The 20913-nt window shown below is 40.3% G+C and overlaps 1 protein-coding gene across 8 annotated transcripts in view; it reads left to right on the forward strand.

The window, feature by feature from the left end:
- Positions 1–20913, forward strand: part of DYNC1I1 (dynein cytoplasmic 1 intermediate chain 1) — a 272928-nt gene that overhangs the window by 26361 nt on the left and 225654 nt on the right. For 3 of the 8 annotated variants that reach the window (XM_084896671.1, XM_084896670.1, XM_084896674.1), the window contains exons 2-4: positions 9036–9152; positions 16745–16859; positions 19570–19660. In XM_084896671.1, coding sequence (XP_084752797.1) covers positions 9045–9152; positions 16745–16859; positions 19570–19660 — 314 coding nt within the window. In that variant the 5' untranslated portion in view covers positions 9036–9044. Of the gene's footprint in view, positions 1–9035; positions 9153–16742; positions 16860–19518; positions 19661–20913 lie in introns of those variants that run through there. The other 5 variants (XM_084896669.1, XM_084896672.1, XM_084896673.1 and 2 more) reach the window with 3 other exon arrangements.

A 20913-nucleotide genomic window follows, 5' to 3' on the forward strand; every position in this document is an offset into this window, starting at 1 on the left:
AAATGTATCAGCATTTGAAAAGTCTGCATAATTTTTTAAACAATGAATGCATAATGATTTAAAATCATCCATGGATAAAATATTCGTTCATTGTTTAAGATAGAGCAGTAGGTTTTAATATAATAGTACAAAAAGTTCATTGATTGAGATAGTTCCATGTTCACATTGCAACTAAACCTTAAGAAACTGCTATTTGTGGACTTCTGGTGTTACATCAAAGAATACCACAATTATTTCAAGAAACTATTCAGTGCCCTAGCTGGTTTGTCTCAGTGGATAGAGCCCGCAGACTGAAGGGCCCCAGGTTTGATTCTGGTCAAGGGCACGTACCCAGATTACAGACTCGATCCCCAGTGTGGGGCATGCAAGAGGCAACCAATCAATGATTCTTTCTCATCATTGATGTTTCTATTTCTATCTTTATCCCCCTCTTCCTTCCTCTCTGATATATATATATATATATATATATATATATATATATATATATATATTTTTTTTTTTTTTCAAAGCTATTCATTGCTTTTTCTTCACAACAAAAATAGCATCATGCCAAACAAACTGAATTGTAGAAGCAGCTACAAGAATCCAGTTAATCAGATATTAAAGAGAGAAGTGAAAATGAAGAGAATTACATTCTTCTTACTATTTTTCTTGGTCTTAAAAAACCTGGCTATTTTTCATAAACACTGTATGTTAATGGTTAACAAGTTTATTGTTGTTATTTAAAAATTGATTCTTAAATATTTAAGGTTTTATCAGTTTAATTTTTCACATGGTAAAAATTAATAAATGTAGCCCACATAGGCAAAAGTCCTTTGAGGCCCCTGATAATTTTTAAGAGTTTCAAGGGAGGCTGAGACCAAAATGTTTGAGAACTGCTCATCTACAGTATAAGTAGACCAGGCCTGGGTACCTTCCTGCTATGAGATGGGTTTTATTAACAATTTTGTTTTCACAGTACTGATGGCTGTAAAAATTTCACAAGTAACCCTCTCATGTTGCTCATGTTCTTCCTCCTTAGAGGTCTGGAGCCCTCTATTTACTGACTGTGATAAAGCTGTAAAAATGGACTAAGGGTTGTGGTCTATTCATCCATTCGCCTCCCATCCAGGTGGAAGGAGGCAGCTGTCTTTTATGGCAGGTGAAACAAGGCTGTGAAAGATGGAATTCCGGCTTACCCTGTGGCAGAAGAGACGTTCAGTAACTGGTAGTGAAATGCTGACAAAAACAGTTGTTCTCAGGCAGGAAGAGAGAACTTGTTTCTGTTTTTTTTTTCCTTCTTTTTCTTTGTTTCAATGAGTCTGGCAACAGCTGGGCAATAATTTTAAACCTACTAGGATTCTGACTTTAAGTTTAAAAGTAATTTGCATATGCCAGCATTAGAAATGGAATCTCAAATGGCTGCCAACTTAGAGAACTGGAAGGAAATAGAGATCTATATTGTTCAAAAGCTAAGTCTTGGGAGGCTCTGCTACTCGGCAGCTGTGTAAACAGAACTAAACCTTTTGCTTCCCCTCTGTTAGACAGAGGGTTCTAGACAGGACCAAACCATCCCATGATGATTTATGCAGACATGAAAATGAAGGCAAAATGGTAAATCAGTTACTTAGCATTTTCTCAAATCAATAATAGATACCTCCACATGCCCAAGGATACACTTCACACAAAAGACATTTCCAGATTTACTATCTGAAAAATTTAAAGTTCTGAAAGTTTAAGGTCTCTTGCCAAAAAGAGGTTTTAAAGCTAACACCTTAATTTTAATGGAGAAAGGGGAGGACAAGCCCTTCCCACCCAGAACAGGTAATCCAACCAGCAGCTATCTTTAAACAATGTGTTCATTTACATTTGAATGGCTACACCTTCTGATAGCCTAAGGGCAAGTTTACATGTAAACAAGTTTGCTTCTCAATTTCCCAGGGCAGAAAAAACAAGGTTTAAAATTATTAGACTTTAAAATTTATTCTTAGAAGTGTAAAAGTTTATTCATTAAAAAACAACAACAACTGCCGGGACCGGTTTGGCTCAATGGATAGAGCGTCGGCTTGGGGACTGAAGGGTCCCGGGTTCGATTCCGGTCAAGGGCATGTACCTTGGTTGTGGGCATATCCCCAGTAGGGGGTGTGCAAGAGGCAGCTGATTGATGACTCTCTCTCATCGATGTTTCTAACTCTCTATCTCTCTCCCTTCCTCTCTGTATAAAATCAATAAAATATATTAAAAAAAACAAAACAACAACAACAACAACAACAAAAAGGAGATTGAAAAACCTGATGAATAATGAATAATATTAGCTGTTGATTGTAGTAGAGTTGGAGATACGGGAGGGGGAGGGGAGTGGACTGACAGTTCTTGGGGAAAGAGGGAGTGGTGGATGCAGGAAGAGACTGAACATAAACTGTGCACCTATGGATGAGGACAATGGGGGGTGGGGAGGGGGTAAAGGGTGGGGTGGAAACCTGGTGGAGGGGGGAAGAAATGAGGAACCTTTGTAATAATATGAACAATAAAGATTGAGTTAAAATAAATAAATAAATAAAATAAAATAAAATAAAATATTAAAAAAGAAAAGAAAAGAAAATGAAGGCAAAAGATCTCATTTGGGGGTTCCAAAAAGCTGTAACTTTTCCTTTCTTTATGGATGTGTATGGACGCAAGACACATGAAGGCGATGCAAGGTTAACTGGGAAGGGAAGTGGGTAGGAATTGTCGGTGTGAACATGACCTATGTTTTGTTCCTTCCCTTCTTAACATTCATATTTTCCTCTCCTGGTCTCCTTCTTTCATCTCCCCATTCTTTATTTTATTGAGATTAGGGTCCAGGAACCGTTTCTATGATGAAACTCCAAGAAGCTATTTCTCCAGGTGCCTCTCCAGGCTCTGGGCCAAGTGGGTAAGACAGGGAAGATGCCACCTGGGACTGCTTGATCTGCTCTTCCTGTGTTCAACAGGAAAATCGAGAAGAATTTTATTGCTGATAAATTCCATGACTACATTTAATTTTTAAAAATACTTTTTCTTTGCATCACACCTCTTTAACCACATACCTTCCATTTATAACCCACTTAGAGTAAGAAGACTCTTCTATTCTCTTGAAATGCCTTAAGATAATCTCTAGGAGTGCACATTGGGTTTTCTTGCCCTGATTGTATTACTATTAAATCAGTACCATGCTACATATACCTTTCATATTTTTCTTACTGAAACATTTTTTAAATGATTGCAATGAACTTAGAGTGATGACTTTGGTTATTGAATTAGGGTGAAATTAATGATGGGGCAAGAGTTGGCAAGGAAAAAAATAGTAATAATAATAATAATAATATAGCAAGTCTATAATATGGGATTCTGCCATGAGGGGAGCTGAGCAGGCACACTCAGGCTAGCTGAATACGGAATGGGAATGGATGGAGCTGAGGGAGACTGAGTGGTAATTGTTCCTAAGCCAGAGTGGAGTTGTGTGGAGTTGGCAGTTGGGTGAGAGTGGGTTGATGATCAGACAAAGAGGAGACTTGCACATAGACGTGGGTTTCATTTGTTTACTTGACCCCTTCCTGTTACTGAACTCAGGGGGGTCACCACTATTCAAAAACAAGGTGTGCTTGTCACAAGGCAGTTTTGTTTAGTTGCCCTTTTATTTACTGAACCTTTTGCATGAAAAGGAGGCGGGGGATTCATATCCAAAGCTCTGCTTCCCGAAAGAGAGCTTTAGCAGTTGCCCATATATTCTATGTGGTCAATTTCATGTGACTTCTTTGCCGTCGGCTATATTTATGCCTTGAGTTCCTAGAGGTCATCCTGTTTACAGAGGCATCTGCAAAATACAGTTTTGCTACATTTTAACATTTAGCAAGAATAGCATTTAGGACTGCTCTGACCTTGCAACCTTTGTCCTCTCTAACATTACCATTTGTAAATGAAAGAGACCAGCTTTGTGTGTATTGGAAGAAAGTAAACAATAATTAGCAGCAGGTAGCTCTGACTTGCATTTTCTTAAACTAAAAGCATCAGAATTGCCTTTACAAGGACCCATATTAGTCACAAGAAGCTCTATAACTCCCTGTGATTTCCTCCTTGATTTTGCCTTGTTTGCTATGCAGGGACATTTAGTGGATTAGAATGGCATTACCCCCAACCTGTGGTGTTCGGTGCTGCCGTTACATTTAATGCCCCTGCTTAAACCATTTTATTATGTGTAAAGGTCCATTCATTTACTCTGTTGTGTGCTTTCCAAACTCTTTATGAGGCATTTTCTTGAGATTCTTACGGTCCTAAGGGCTGATGCAAAGTGCTTATTTTGGAATAGAACCAAAAATAGTTAAGAAAGCACTCTCTAGTTGTCTAACATTATGCCTCTACTACTTTTAAAAAGCGAAGTGTGTTATTTGAAACATCACCACTTAATATAATTGTTTAAAAGTTCCCTTGGTACTTTTGTTGCTTATTTTAAAAAATATTGGCTAGATGGCTGGTAACGCCAACTTAAATGACCAACATTGCTAGACATAGCAGTTGAAGAAGACCTCTGCCCTTTTCAGAAATGCACCAAGACTACACCATACTTCCCACTAGGGAATGAAGTTCTTCACAAGAAAATCGCCAAAAACATAAGACATCCTTATTACATAGTTTGCTCCTTAGCCCAAGTCCTGCTCTTTGATGGACTGAGAAAGGTTGAAGAAAGCTGGCGAAAGGTAGAGGAGAGGGAAACTTAGCAGTTTCCACTGGCTGCTGTCAGCATAGAGTGACACAACTATTGTTTTAACAGTGATTTTTTCTGATTGTTCATTTCATTTTCGACAGCAGAAAAAGTGTCAGAAACATAAATCAAAATGGCTCCCACTTCGGCAGTAACCTCTTAGATAGCTTCTGGAATTAGTTTCAAGTTTTTTCTTGTCAGTAAGTTTGGCTCGTGGGTGTTGAAAATTATTGGTCAACAGTATTTTATTGATAAACTAGAGACCTGGTGCACAAAATTTGTGCATGGGTGCGGTCCCTAGGCCTGGCCTGCGGTCAGGACCATCTTCCCTAGATGCCTGCAGCCTGCCCTGCACCCTGCTGCCTCCCACCCCCAGTTCCTCGTTCGCCATTGGGTGATCGGTGCCTGATGGATGGGGAAAAGGACAGAGAGGTGGACTGTTTCTGCCTGCTTGCTGGCTCCATTCGCCTCAGGTGGCCATCAAGTGATCGGAGACCAAGAGGTGGTCAGTGCGCCTCATAGTGACTGGTCCAGCAGTCATTCTGGTCATTCTGCTGTTAGGATCAATTTGCATATTGCCCTTTTATTAGATAGAATGTGACTTTTATCAGTTCTATGGCTTCTCTGGAAACAAGAAAATTAGAAGATCTGACTGCTAGGGGCCATACTTTTCTATGTCAAACATCACTTGGAGCTGGATAGAGCTGTTTCCATTGGCATTTGATTTCTTCTATGGCTGACCTCTGCTTTGCTCCCTCATGCTATCTTCATGGCCCCGGTACGACTATGAATTTGCAATTCAGATTTAAAAAGACCTTTGTAGATGAGTGACTCTGAGTTCTATTTTATAGCTCCAGTCCCCTCCGTCTTTTTATTTTGTCCATATATTGCATATATGCATTTTTTCTGCCCAGAAGTCTCACACACCCAAATTGTTTTTTCATTTCCTTCTTTGTCTTCTCTTCCCAATTTCACCGCCATCCTCTTTGATCTCTCAAAGTTGAATTGCTACTGAACCTTTATCTTTTGCTTCCATATCTAACAGCTACCAAGTGTACTTCTTTCTTCTTTCCTTTTTAAAAATATATCTTTACTGATTTCAGAGAGGAAGGGAGAGGGGGGGAGAGAGAGAGAAACATCAGATGAGAGAGAATCATGGATTGGCTGCCTCCTGCTCACCCCTCACTGGGGACTGAGCATACAACCGGGGCATGTGCCTTGACCAGGGAATTGAGCCATGACCTCCTTTGTTTATAGATTGACATTCAACCACAGAGCCACATCGGCCAGGCTTTACTTCTGCCTTCTTGACTGTGCTCTCTCCAGTCCACATTCCCCTACATTCTGACTGTACATTCACCTACCATCCCAGTGCATGTGCAGTCAGTCCAGAGAGATGAGGCACCAGCCTTGTAGCAGCTTGCCTTCTTTCTAGTTTCTGCTCTAGTTGCAAGCAGGGACAAGAAAAGGCTTAATTAAGCAAATTCTATTTTTCCTTTTGTCATTTTTTTTTTCTTTTCAAAAAGTTGCTGTGAGCGCAGCCAGTGTGGCTCAGTGGTTGAATGTTGACCTATGAACCAAGAGGTCAGGGTTTGATTCCGGGTTAGGACACATACCTGGGTTGTGGGCTTGATCCCCAGTGTGGGAAGTGCAGGAGGCAGCCAATCAATGATTCTCTCATCATCGATCTCTCTCTCTCTCTCTCTCTCTCTCTCTCTCTCTCTCTCTCTCTCCCCCTCCTCCCTCCATACCTCTCTCTCTCCCTCCCTCCCTTCCTCTTCTTCCCTCTCCATCCCTACTTCCCTCCCTCCTTCCCTCTCCCTTCCTCTCTGAAATCAATAAAAAATATATTTAAAAACAAAACAAAATGTTGCTCTGATTTCCCATCACTCTTTATCCCAAACAGAACTCACTTTTCTCTTTCCTCAGGTTTCACCAGTTGCCTGGACATATCCATTCTTACAAACGCAAGTTGCTATTTCTTGACTTGGATTCATCTGCATCTCCTGTACTCAGTCGGATGGTTCTGTTATAAGCACCTCTTATCGACATCAGAGAGGTGTTACAACCGGACAGCCCTGCGTCAGTGGGAGGGGGCTGTTCCCAACTTCGGTCATTGTGACCAAAGTTGGGAACAGCCAGTTTATTAAAGCAATTAAAGCATGCACCTTTATTGGGGGGGGGGGGGGGGAGGGAGAGGGGGAGGGTAGCAAGCAAACCTTATGAAGCACAGACAGGCTGTCAGCTACTCTGAAGAGCAGGTCGGGTGCAGGTCTGAGATTGGGTGCAAGTCTGTCCTAACCCGAATCAAACCCTGACCTCTTGGTTCATAGGTCAACATTCAACCACTGAACCACACTGGCTGGGCTCACAGCAACTTTTTTATATGCCCTCCTGTCTGTAGGTCTCAAAGTTCCTCTGTTGACAATTTTGGTACAGATTCATTCTAAAGGTCTCTTTTTGTAATTTGTTGTGGCCTTCCCAGAATTCATGAGAAGCACCTGGCAACTTTATCTTACCAAGCCTTGAGACTGCTGGCTTCTCTGCTTAGGGAGTAAAACTGCCCTTTCTTTCCTTCCCCCCTTCCCCCTTTCTGCATTCTCTCATTAGCGAAGTGTTTTGTTGTTGTTGTTGTTTAACCAAATTTACTCTCCTGTCCTGGGCTGGGGAAGATAATGGCTTGTTAGTTACAAGCTGGCTGCAAGTTGCCCACACTGTTTGACCTTGTTTTAGCTTTCCTGTCTCAGTTTCCCTATTCCTCCTGCCCTGGTATCCTGTAACCGTTTCCTAACATGGGTCTGCTTGGATTATTGTGACTACATGTGATAATAAGTGTGAAGTGCATGGCGCTCAGTAATCAATAAGCCAGTATCTCCGAGAACATCTCCAACCACACACTTGAAGGATGCACTCCTTGAAGGAGAGGACCTGGCTTTGCTCATCTTTGTATGCTGATGTTTATAGAGTGCCTGACGCAGATTAAATATTCAAAAACAGTTGTTGAAAAATAAAGACAGAGTGTGATCATGAATGGCAGCGATCAGTTATTGTAATTATTATTGTTATCATTTTACAAATCTTTGCCATCACAATATGAGCAGAAATATGTATAGTAGTAAGGGACACTTCTCAATCAGGTTTATTTGTCTTTGGGTGATTGCAGGTTGTTGATTATATTCTAAAGATGATGATGATTTGATTATATTCTAAAGGTGATGATGATAAGTGTTAGGATTTTTTCATTATTTTGTAATCTATGGCTCTTTTTCCCCCCTTTCTATTGCTCTGTCATCTTCTTAGGGATATATAATATGTCCATCATAGTTATATACAAAAAATATGCAAATGAGTACTCATGACAGTTATGGTTAGTTTTTTTATACTTTACTTTAGAAATTTGGGTCATAGGAGGTTCTTCATTTCTCAGCGTTTCCATTTTTCTTAGTTTCCCAACTAAACATCATTGGTGATGGCTGAGCGTCTTCTCCAAACTCATTTTATTTTAAAATATTCCTGGCACTATCACCACCAGCATCACCATCACCATCACCATTAACATTGAAATTAGGTCTCATTCAGATAAATTTTTCCCAAGAATTTGCCTTGGTATTTGTCTCCCATGTCTTCTGTTCACAAACATGTTTTGCTTTGAAAAGGCAAAGTGCCAGAATAAGCAATATTGCATTCAGTATGTAAATGTAAGTTTTCTAGAACTAGGGTTGTGCTGGGGAATGAAATTAATTGTGACAGTTCAGGAGGAATTCTGCAGAAAAAGAAAATTAACATGCTTGGCCTTCAGTGGCTGTCTTCCCTGATGCATATAACGTTAAGCAACATGAAATCTTCGTGTGTCCAAGGTCAGTGGAGAAATGTTTATTGAGTCTGTAGGAATTTGAGCAGGACATGTCTCTAAGGGTTTATGACAGTCTATTTTCTTTTCTCCGCGTGGGCATGAATTGATCCATTATCATCTAAATTGAAAGTCATGATGATGGTTCTTTTTGGTTCTCTTTACTTAGTTATCGCTTGTTTATTTAAGAAACTCTTACAGAAAATGTGTTGCTTATTCTGAAATTACTGTTATCTGTCAGACCAGAATGGACTATAACATTTGTATTTCTGCAAATATTTATATATACGTAAAAGGGGGAAGATTTTATATAGCATGAGACCAGATCTAACGTGACCCATTTCTTTGATTCTGGGAAATAGGCTAAAGAAGACAACCTGCTATTGCCCCAAAGTTGGGTTTCCTTTTGAATAATTTTTGCAATGATAATGCAGAAAAGTTATTTTTATAAATTCATGTTTTTTGTTTTTTTTCTTTCCCTCCAAGGAAACCAACATGTCTGACAAAAGTGACTTAAAAGCTGAGCTAGAGCGCAAAAAACAGCGCTTGGCACAGATAAGAGAAGAGAAGAAAAGGAAGGAAGAGGAGAGGAAAAAAAAGGAGGTAAATCCTGGGTATCGGGGTGTTGGGTGCGGGAAGGAAAATTACTTAATTCTGAGGGGTGGGTCACACTGATAAACAGCACCCTCTAAAAAAAAAACACACCTCTTATCATACTTGATATGAAGTGTAGAAATAGCCCACACCTTGTACAAAAATCAGGTGCTAAAGATATTTTGGAATACTTTTCCAAGAAGGAAACTTTGTATAGTAGATGCTTATGTGTATAGAAACCAGAGCTGCTTCCTTACTTACAAAAGAAAAATTTAGAGGAAAAGAGAATTTATTTTGATGCCTCATAATCTAAATAAGTGTGGCTTCATACTCTTAAGGCAGGGGTGGGGAACCTTTTTTCTGCCAAGGGCCAGTTGGATATTTTATAACAACATTTGAGGGCCATATAAAATTATTAGCTTAAGACTTAGCCTACTGTATTTGGTCAAACATTTAATTGACTCACCCCCAATGCCTTGGCAGGGCCAGACCAAATGATTTTGCAGGCCTCAGACAGCCCAGCCCGTGCCCAGACATCCCCCACCCCTGTAAAAGGCTTGGGAGACCCAAGAAACAGATTATAACAATTATTTTCCGACAAAGTAAAGCGTAATTACAGTTGCATATTAGCCTTCTGGCATCTTGCATTTCTCCATTCCATTCCACTGTGATTGATGCCATAGTTTATTTGTCCTTGACAGTGTGCATAATGTTTTTCCTTTGGAGATCTTTGCTGGTTTACACACAGTCTTGAGTGGCGTGGAGGTGAGAATTGACAGGGAATGGCTATTCATTTACAAGCAAAGTGGAAAAAAAAGCATTAAGTTATTATGCTTCCTTTCCCTCACATGCCAACGTTCACGGTGGTTTTCAAACACCTGTTTTCCTTTACTAATAACCAGTTTCCTTTTAAACTGACATTCTAATATCCAACTTGAATTTCACAGAATTACCACAAAAATGCCGTGTGATATGGGAAATCTGATTCTGAATTGCATGGTCTGCTTCATCTTTGTCAGTTCAGGCTGATTTAAACAGGCCACCCTTTCTGTGTCGGCACCGAGCAGCTTTGCAGGCTGGAGAGTTGGCTTGTGGCACAGCAGACGGAGCCTGGGAGATTGGGGGTGACAGGGCTGGGAGTGTGGAACACCTGGTTTGTAGGCGATCCTGGGCCTCTACCTACTTCTGGAGTTCAAGTCCCATAGTCTTCCTGTCCTCATTTCCCCACAGACAGGGTGGTTTAAACCCATGACTCTCTGGTAATACAGAGTCACAGTTTCCCATCTTGGATTTTTTTTTTTTTTTAAGTATATCTTATTGATTTTTTACAGAGAGAGGGCTAGAGAGTTAGTAACATCGATGAGAGAGAATCATTGATCAGCTGCCTCTTGCACACCCCCTACTGAGGATGTGCCCACAAACAATGTACATGCCCTTGACCGAAATTGAACCTGGGACCTTTCAGTCTGCAGGCCGACGCTCTATCCTAGGGGTGTCGAACTCAATCAGAGAAGGGGCCAAAATCTAAAATCCAGCCTAAATCGCGGGCCGAATGGTTTACTGAACAGTTATAAACTGACAATGTCATAAACTGACAGCGGAGTGCAGTGATGACAGCGCGGTGCGGGCCACATTGCAAGGCCTGGCGGGCTGGATTTGGCCCGCGGGCCTTGTGTTTGACACATAGAGTCTATCCACTAAGCCAAACCGGTTTCGGCCCATCTCAGAGTTTTTAATTGGAAAGATCCAAATGGGGCCAGGTTTGGGGATTCACTTGGACTACATCATCTTAAAGGTTGGCCCTGGCTATGGGTCTTATCCCCCCACAACTCATCCCCCCCAAAAGCGCTTTCCTCAGTTCAGCCTAAGCACCTTTATAGACTGGGAAGACTTGGCTTGTCTGAGCAGCCAGTGGGCCAAAGACAGTGACCTCAGGGGTTATGCACACAGGCTTCTGCGTAGACCTGCTGGGAGCTGGCTCTGCCCTTCACAGCTCTGCCCTGAGTGGATGTGGGACTCTCTGAGACGGTTTCCTCTGTGAAATGGAGAGAAGAGTGGTGCTTTTCTCACATGCTCTGTGAGGACCCAGGAGACACTGTAGGACAGGGAAAGACACAGAGCTGTGATTCTGCTCCTGAGATCAGCTGCCAGAGGAGAAGACAGTCCTGTAGATTGGCTGTGTGCATTTATCAGGATCGCCGTTGGTGGACCACTTTCTGAAAGTGCCCTCATTATTGGAAAAATCTTATCATTCAAGGCCTCTTGTCTCCTGGGATTGTACCATTTTATTGCTGAAAAGAAACCTGGAAGTAATCTATTCTGATCCCTCCTTTTCAGATGCTCTTAAAATCCTAGAGGCCTGAGCCTTCTCGGTAGCCACCCTCTGTCTCTAGGCTCAGGCCCACCCCCCTTTCAGGCAGTTGTCCAAAGAAGAAATCCAGGGTAATTCTTTCACTACTCCCTTCCCCAATTTATTACAATGATCATCAGAGCCTGGGCAGGCACACCATTTTCACCCCGATTTTCCTTTTCCCTAAAACCCACATTCCAGACAGGTTTAGCTACTTACACATCCCCTGTGGGCCCTGCTCCTGCTTGACTGGGCTTTGTGAATGTTCTCCCTCTGCTTTTACTGTTCTACTTCTTTCAAGTGTCCTTCCCTTGGCTGTTAACTCCATGTCTTTCAGTTCTCAAATGCCGCTTCCTCCAGGAAGTCTTCTGGGGTGCCATTCTGCCTCCATGACTAACTGAGTCCTGAACCCCATCCTCAACCTTATCAAACCATTTAGCACAGAGCATTAGTTCTGCCTCCTCACTTGTCTTTCTCTTCTAATAGAGTGTGAACTTTTGAGAACAGGGCTGGATTTTTTTTGATTTTTTATTTTTTATCACTGAGTCAATATCTAGCGTAGGTCTTGTCTCTAACAGTAGGCCTTTAGTTAAAGGTTATACAGGGGTGGGCAAAAGTAGGCTTACAGTTTTAAGTACACAGAACAGTTGCTCCTCCTCCTCCTCCTCTTCCTCCTCTTCCTTCTCCTCCTCCTTCTTTTTCATCTTTATTGTTGAAAGTATTACATAGGTCCTCCTTTTCTCCCATTAACTTCTTCCAGCCCACTCCAGTTCCTACCCTCAGGCCCTTACCAGCTTATTGTCTGTGTCCATGGCTTATGCATATATGCATACAAGTTCATTGGTTGATCTTCCCACCCAAGAGGTTATTCTTGTATTATTATTTATTAACTACTATATTATTGATTTGTATTACAGCTGTATGAGTGAATGAATGAATATATAAACTAGTTAGGGCAGACCTCAGATGCTGGTCTGCAGGCAGACCTCAGATGCAGACCTCAGATGTTAGGTTACTGACATCCTTCCCATGCATCTGGGATTATGTCCTGCAGATTTACTTGGACAATTCTGATCCTGAGTCTATGGGATACTCTAGTCGATTGGCTACACTCATTGACTCCTGGAGATTCTCTAGTTTGTATGCTGTTTATAACCAGTTAGAAATAGCCTTAAGCTTATAGGTTTGCCTTTTAACTTTCTTTGGGCTCATATTGTAAATAAAACAAATTCGGAATAAAAAGGGAACAAAGTGAACTTTGATGCCACTCTGCCTAACTGTTTTTGCCATGACTGAAACCTAGTGTGCGTTAGGACCACCCAGGCTGATTGTCGTCTCCACAGAATCCAGAAAACTGTGTACATGTATAAAATTACCACTCTCCGCTCCTTTGCATGTCAACTGCTTTCTTGGCTGTGGCATTATGGATGAAACCTGATTTTAAAATAAATATAGTGGCCACCATTCAAGACACAGACCCAATTTCATGAAAAATTGGCCTCAGTGCGATGAGGTGTGCTTAATGGGGCCACCCTGAAGTTCCGTCCTGTCCTTGGCCTTCTGCTGAGTGACTGCAGGTAGGATGGACAGGCGTTTCCTGGCCTGTCCTCGCTTGTTCCTCTGATACCCTCCGAGCTGTCTTCGGAGAAGTGACTGATAATTCTCAGCTGATCATTTTCCTTTGTGTGATGATTCCCTCTGGATCTCAGCTGTAACAACCCTTCACAAGCAGAAATGTCATTCCCCGGGGAAGGCACCTCTAGCATAGTTTTAATTACCAGTACTGTGAAATCACTCTATATTAAGCCATTAAAACACATTAGGATTCTGTAGTATTTACAAGAAAGAAATAGAAAGTTTTATGATTAGGTACGTGGTGTAACTATCTTAGATGAAGTAAAATTTTGTTTAGTTTAAGGTGCTAATTGATAGCATACAGAACCTGCCTTTATTTTCAATGAGAGACCCAGTGCATGAAATTCATGCAAGGGGCTTGGCCCTCACAGCTTCAGCTTTGTCTGGAAGGTCGTTCGGCTGTCTGGTCTAATTAGCGTATTATGCTTTTATTATTATAGATAAGCCCCAGTAACCTAATTTTATGTTTTTCATAATCAACTTTGAACATTGATACCTTTCCTGATGAGCTTCTGTTACATCTAGATGGACATTTTTCCTTATTTATATATGTCCCTAGAGGCCCAATGGGGTCCCTCAGCCTGGCCTGCGGGGATCAGTGGACCTCTGCACCACCACAGCTCGGCCTTAATACCCACAAGCTCCTCAGGCTCCAGCCCGCTGTCCATGTAGATCCTGCACAGCACGAAGTAGTGTGGGAAGCAGCAGGCAACCGGAGTGGAGCCCGAGCTTGGGCTGGGCCAGTGCCACTCCCGCTCATCCTGGCCCCACTGTGCCTGCCGCTATCACTCAGGCTCGCAGGGGCAGTGTCCACGGGAGAGGCTTGCACTGCCACAGCTGTGCTCACCAGCCTTGAGCCTGGTGTCTGGCACCCATCTGTCAGCTGAGCGGCACTCCCGTCGTGGGAGCGCAGTGACCATTAAGGGGCAGCTCCTGTATTGACCATCTGTACCCTGGTAGTTAGTGCATGTCATAGCTACTGGCCAGTCAGTCATCCAGTCATCTGGTCACTTAGGCTATAGGTATATGTATATGTATATGTATATGTATATGTATATGTATACGTATATTATATTCTCTGTTTCCTTAGGAATTAAGAAAGGTATGCTCTGGCTGTTGTGGCTCAGGCAGTTGAATGTCATCGCATGCACCGAAAGGTTGCCAGTTCGATTCCTGGTCAGGATACATGCCCATGTTGTAAGCTTGATCTCTGGTAGGGAGCATGCAGGAGGCAGCTGATCCATGTTTTGCTCTCACATCAATGTCTCTCTCCCTCTCTCTCTCTCTCTCTCTCTCTCTCTCTCTCTCTCTCTCTCTCTCTCTCCCCCCCCCCTCTCCCTCCCTCCCTCCCTCCTTCCCTTAACCTCTTTCTAAAAATCAATTAAAAAATCTTTAAAAAAAAAAAAAAAGGTGGAAGGCAAGGAATGAGTTTTAGAGACACTTTGTATTTGGCAGTGAAATTTTGGAGGTGGAATTCAGGTGTCCTTTTTTTGCACAATGCATGCATGTTGACATGTGATTTACCTGATAGTATGTTTCTTGAATGCTTAGAGATTAAAATTAAAATAAATGAAAAAGAAACAGATCCTATGTCTTTCTGCATAGGACATACATGACAGATAATTATAGATAATATGCCCTAAGTTTATCTGATCATGCTATATAAGCTGCATTAGAATTTCTGTGTTGTCCTTTAATAAGTTTTTGTTGAAAGAATGAGGGAAGGTTAATTTCTTGTTTTTGATCTTAGAATACAGAAATGGCTTTGTCATGAGCATGGGGTCACTGAAAGTTTAGGTGACTAAAATTTCAACAGTGGTGTTATAAAGGGCTTTCTGAAGGGGGTACCATCGTAAAGCATTCTATAGCTATAGAATAACATTTTCTAAGGTCAAATATTCATTCATTCATTCATTCACCACACTTTTTATCAAGCATTTACTATGTGTCAGGCTCTGATCTAGATGTGAGGCTGTAGTGGTGAACAAAAGAAACACGTAATCTGCTCTTAATAAAGCTGATGGTCCAGCTATGGCTTACCTCTTTACTGTAAAACCAATTTTACAATTCCATATTGGCTTCCTAAGATGAATTTTGCTTACCTTGGTTTTTTTCGTTCCCATTTCAGTAGCTGCTATGGTAATTGCCTTTTTTTTCATTACCTCCCTTTTCCTTCCACCTTTCTTTTAACTTTGTGATATGTGAATGTTGATACCCTCACTCTGCAAGGTCCTTTTTCTCACCTTAGTTCTATCTTTGCCTCTGTTGTACGCATAAACTTTGGAACTTGCTTCAGTAGTTTAAATGTTACAATCAGAAAAGAACATGAACTGTGCTATCTTCACTTAGATATTAAACTGCCATTTTGGAATTTTGGGTCATGTGAGATTGCTGAAAATCCTCTTGCACTTCTCATTAGCCCTCATCCACCCCTATAATGGCTGTTTTTCCTCTAATGACAGGGAGATTCCAAAATTCAGAGTGTGCTTTAAGCCAGAGGCTAAGAATCACAAGTGTTGAGCTCAGCACTATGTGCAAAGATACATTTTGCTTATTATCTGGGTATAGGTTACCAACTGGGAGTAAGTCAGAAGTGCACGAACTCTCTGCTGTAGATGCCAGGATGTAAATTATGGTTCATTGCTTCAAAATGTCCTTTGCACTCCTGGAGGAGGCAATGTCCCTGTTAGGATGCTCAGCTTGCCCCTGGGGAGAAAGTGGGTCTGATAACTGCATCATTGGTTTTTTACAAACTTTAGGACACTCTCACCTCTCTAAACTCACAAAGCTTTGTCGGGACGTAACTGCACACCAAATAGGATGTTATCCAATTTTAGATGTGGGGGAAATGCTTTGTCTTAAGAAGTAACTGTGTTACGGAAAAAACACACAAAACTCACAAAAAACAAACATAAAAACCCCTCAATGTTTAAATTCCCCCAGAACCCAATCACTGAACTTCTTTAACCTGTGTTTTGACTTGTCACTATCCTGTAAAATGCATACTGGGCATAGGGTTGACCATAAGAAGCTCACACAAGATATATTTTTAGACAGAATTTGGCAAAGAAAGTTCTCCTACATGATTTTTTGTATTATATTTTTCTACACTACAATTTTCTCTCCTGAGTTAATATGTATAATGGAAGCCGATGCAAGTCAAAAGTAACAAGTAATAAGACTTACATTAATATTATTTACATGCCTTGAAAACATTTTAGCTCGGTTTATTGTAAATCATGGTAAATGTAGATTGCTGGTACAAATAGTGTGTTTTACAGTGATTTATTTTCATAGCCAATTTTATTTTTTAACCAGATCCCAATAATTCCTTGTTTGCATAATCTCAAACATGGTTGGGGGGGGGGTGGAGGGGAGTGGTATGGGGTGAGTATTACAAACACAACTATCAAGAACTGATAGTATATTTTCTCAGAAGGGACAGGGAGGTTAGCAGTTATGAAGTGGAGCAGTCACAGTCTTTTCTCATCCTTGATACACATGAGTATGTCTATTTAGGGTGTTTGCCCAAGCATTTACCATTTCAGTTTCAGCCAGGAAAAGCACACAGGCAGTTTGGTTACTAACTTTTCTTGCTGGCATCTACTTTTTAAAGGCTGATATGCAGCAGAAGAAAGAACCTGTTCAGGACGACACAGACCTGGATCGCAAGCGCCGAGAGACCGAGGCTTTGCTGCAGAGCATCGGCATTTCCCCGGAGCCCCCTCTAGGTACTTGAAAGTGCTCTGTGTTCCTGTTTCCTCAAATTTGACTTGTGTGGGATGTACCATGTCCAGCGTTTACTATTCTTTTATGCCCTTTTTATTTTTTAAGAAATTCTGTGGCTCGTTTATGCTTCAGGCGTATTTATTTTTGGAATTGAGGAGGCTGGAAGGCCATGGGAAGGACGGGTTGTAGAGTTGTTCACAATTTGCTGCTTCATGACCGATAATGTGGACAACTGTCTGCACGGTGTTAGATTATTTCATATTTGTTAAATGAATTGCCATGTGGTAAATACAAGAAATCTTGGAATTTTTGTCTTAAATTGCTCTTCATTTCCATTGCTGAATTCCAACCCCTCAACTATGGTAAATCTGGTTATGAATTTCATAACCACAGGCCCAGATATTCCCTGATGAAAATGGAATGCTCAGTGGGAAATTTGAAGGAAAACTTAAAATGGCAGGTGATCAGCTAACAAGTTAAAATGTATTTGATTCTATTGTATATCTTGGTTTTATTGCTAATTGGCATTTTTGCTGTAATACCCCTCCTTCAGCTCATTCATTCCTAACTAATTGTCCATGATCTCATTTTATCACTTGGGGTTGGATATTGAACTCTTTGTTTTATTTGTGTTGAAGGTAACCTATACATAACATGTTTATTCTGTCACTTAACTATATATTTCTTATGGGATAAGTTATTTTGAATTTTTCTTTATCCATTTGCTTTCTTTACAGTTCAGAGTAATTTTAGGGTGTCTGTAAAACTATGTAATATCCAATATAGTTTTAAAAACTCTTAAAATGATACAGATAAATAAGTACAATATCAGGTCCCTTTTTAAAAAATAGTCTGTTTTCTTTGAATTTTATTATTGGCTTTTATTTTAAAATAAGTTTTTACTGATTTCCATAGTTACTTAAACTAAGAACAAAAATTATCCCATGTGCAATACAATAACAAGTATTTATATCAATGTAGATAAGAAAAAGAGCAGTATTCTATAAGCCTACAAATTATCAAGTGTTGCTGAGTATAATTTAATATATACACACAAAACTAAAACACCATGAGAAAGCATTCTATAGTCAACCTCAAGTTGTAGTAGGTAAAGTCATATCTAATAATGATTATCATAAGCCCCAATAAGATGTTGATTATTTTGCGGAGCTTCTTATGGTGTGGAAGATATAACCTGTGGGATATATGACTAATGGACTTTGTTTGAGGAGGTTGACAAACTTATTTGTATTTAATTGACATGCAATATAAATTAGATGCTTTGTAATCAATTATATTTTCCCCTTAAAATAGCTTTGGAAAGTTTGCTGCAAAGTGAACGAACACTGGTTAAGCACAATAGTGATATGTCCTCTTCTTCTCTGCCTCACATAAAGCCAGTAAATAAACTTTAAGGATAAAACAGTTAAATATCCCTAAACTGTAGCTTAGGGAACTGTCCCTGTATCCCAACCAACAGGACTTGGCAACCGTGGACCCCATTTTGAGTTTTCATCCATCTCCCTGACTTACCCTCTGATTTACTGTGAGGATAATCAGTGAATTAATTATGGGACCACATGAAAATTCCTAGTTTCTTGACAGATCTGCCATTGTGTTGTAGGATTTGGACAAAATAGTTAAACCCTTTCCCCTATTAAATAAATAAAAGGAAATTGCACATGATTGAAACCAAATGGGAATCTGCACTTAGGGACTGGCATGTCTTGCTGCCCACCTGGCGTCTTTGGCACGTGTGAGATTGAGAACCCGTTGAATTTGCCTGGCCTGGAGCCACCGTGCTTATTTGGTGCAGCTTCTGTCTTGATGGACATTTGGCTCCTATTGGAAAGCTAGAGGGGAAAAAAAATACATTTGCATTTTCTTTAGCTTTCTGCTTGTGTTATCCTTGCTCTTAGCTTCTCAGCTCGCACTGACCTTGACCTTTGAACTTTTGTCTCCTGTCTTCAGAATGGCAGTTTGCTTGTGTGCTCATGGCAGTGCCATCGAGAGCTGCCAGAGGCGAGCAACACAAGTCCCAAACACAGTAAACAGTACAAGAGGATGAAACTATTAATTAAATGTAAAAATAAAGCATCCTGACATGGTTCTTTGTTTTGAAAGAGATTTTTAAATTACCAGGTTCAGCATTTACCCCTCCTTCCTCACTTTGCTTCTCTTAGCAAATACCGTTTATAGTCCATGGATGATAGATTTCCCTCCAAGTGCAGACAGAATTTACCAAACCTTCTTGACCATTTAAATGATCCAGAATAACTTATTTCATCATCGTGTAAAGTTTTACAGACACTCCATTTTATTTTTTAATAAGTCACATCTATGCTAACAAAATCAAGTGGAGAATTGGAATTATCTGGATAGTTCATACTAGAGAGATTTTTGACTTGAATTATTTGGATAACTATTTTGATTCTCCATTTAATTTTGTTAAGGTGGACATGGCCTTAGAATCCCTACATTAATTCTGTCTAAATTCATTTCAGATTTTCATTTTCAAAATATATAAAATTCACTTGACTTTCTTCCTTTTTCTTTCCTTTTTTGTTTGGTTTTCCATATCCCATCTCAATTTCTCCTGGCCATATGACCACATTAATTTGGGTCCATTTGTTTTGATTTGTCTGACACTGCTCTTCTCAGTGCAGTCGCTGCATTTTTTAACATGGGATACCTGTGATTTTCATTATTTAGTCCCAACCCCTATGTCTCCCTCCTCGAAATCAGTGAGCACTCCCAGTGAAGCTGGAAGCCAAGACTCAGGTGACCTGGGACCCATAACAAGGTAAGAATTGTCCCTTTACAAATGGGCGTGTATGCATGCACCTGTATACTTAGTCATTTTATGTTTAACTTGATGACAGCTTGCTATTTTATTTGTATAGCAATGATTTTGAACAATAGGAATTATATATATATATATATATATATATATATATATATATATATATATATATAAAATCCTTCCTTGAGTAAGCTAATAAACATATCCATTAGCTTGGGTTTAAAAGGAAGCAGGGAAGGACCCAGGACAAAATGAATATATACCTGTATTCTCATTATCTTCCTTCGGTGCTGGCTTCCATGAGAATATTTCTGAACCTGAGTTTCATTTTTCCAAGCATCTTTTCAGTTTCTTACTAGAGCTGACTAATTTGAGAACTCAGTCCCCAAAGTGTTTCTATTGTTATTATTCATTATGATGATCACCAGGGTTCACTGCTCTGTTTTGTGAGTTCATTTGCCAATTTTTTATTACCCCATGGCTCCTGGAAGATTATGTAACTTCTGAAAACAGATCTAGACATTCTTTAACTGAACCCCCTGAAAGGATATCCAAAAGGTAAAGATGTGAAGAGGGCAAGGAGAAGGCTCATTGATATATGTGGAGTCCTGGTAACTTTCTTAATGCAGTTGCCTTCACCAGGATTCCCACAAGCAGATGCACATATGCAGCTGATGTGAGTGGGGCCGGGAGACTTGTGGCAACTGGTTAGCAAATACCTTGTTTATAAAGGCCAGATGGTCTCCTCACAGCTCAGGCTGATTGAGCTTATGTGGGAATATGGACCCAGTTTTTCACATCTTTCCATTTTCCACGAGAAGCTAAAAATTCAAGTATTTGTGCAATAACCTCCTAAAAGTTAAATGGCCATGACTTTGTTAGAAGTAGTTGTAGGCCAGAATTGGCCTGTGGGTTGGCAATTTGTGACCATTAACCCTGTCTACCTGTGTATAATTCTTGTTACTATATGTGTTACTGGGAGCAAGGTATAAAATTTTGCATTTTTTCTTTTTTCTCTGATACATTATCATAAGAATTATCTTCTGAAAGAGCACTGTCTCCATATAGTCGATGTGGGCAGAGAAAAATATGGAAAAGGTATAGTTTAATATTAGCCTGAAGTGTAGGATGTCTGTTGTTTTTATTTTTTATTTTATATTTTTTTCTGAAACCAACATGTGAGATTGTAATTACTGAACCCCTATCAGCCTGTTGGTGTGTTTCAGACTTGGGTATGTATTTTGTTTTGATAG

The sequence above is a fragment of the Pipistrellus hanaki genome (assembly GCF_964339955.1).
Source record: "Pipistrellus hanaki genome assembly, chromosome: 10".
Classification (NCBI taxonomy): Eukaryota; Metazoa; Chordata; class Mammalia; order Chiroptera; family Vespertilionidae; genus Pipistrellus; species Pipistrellus hanaki.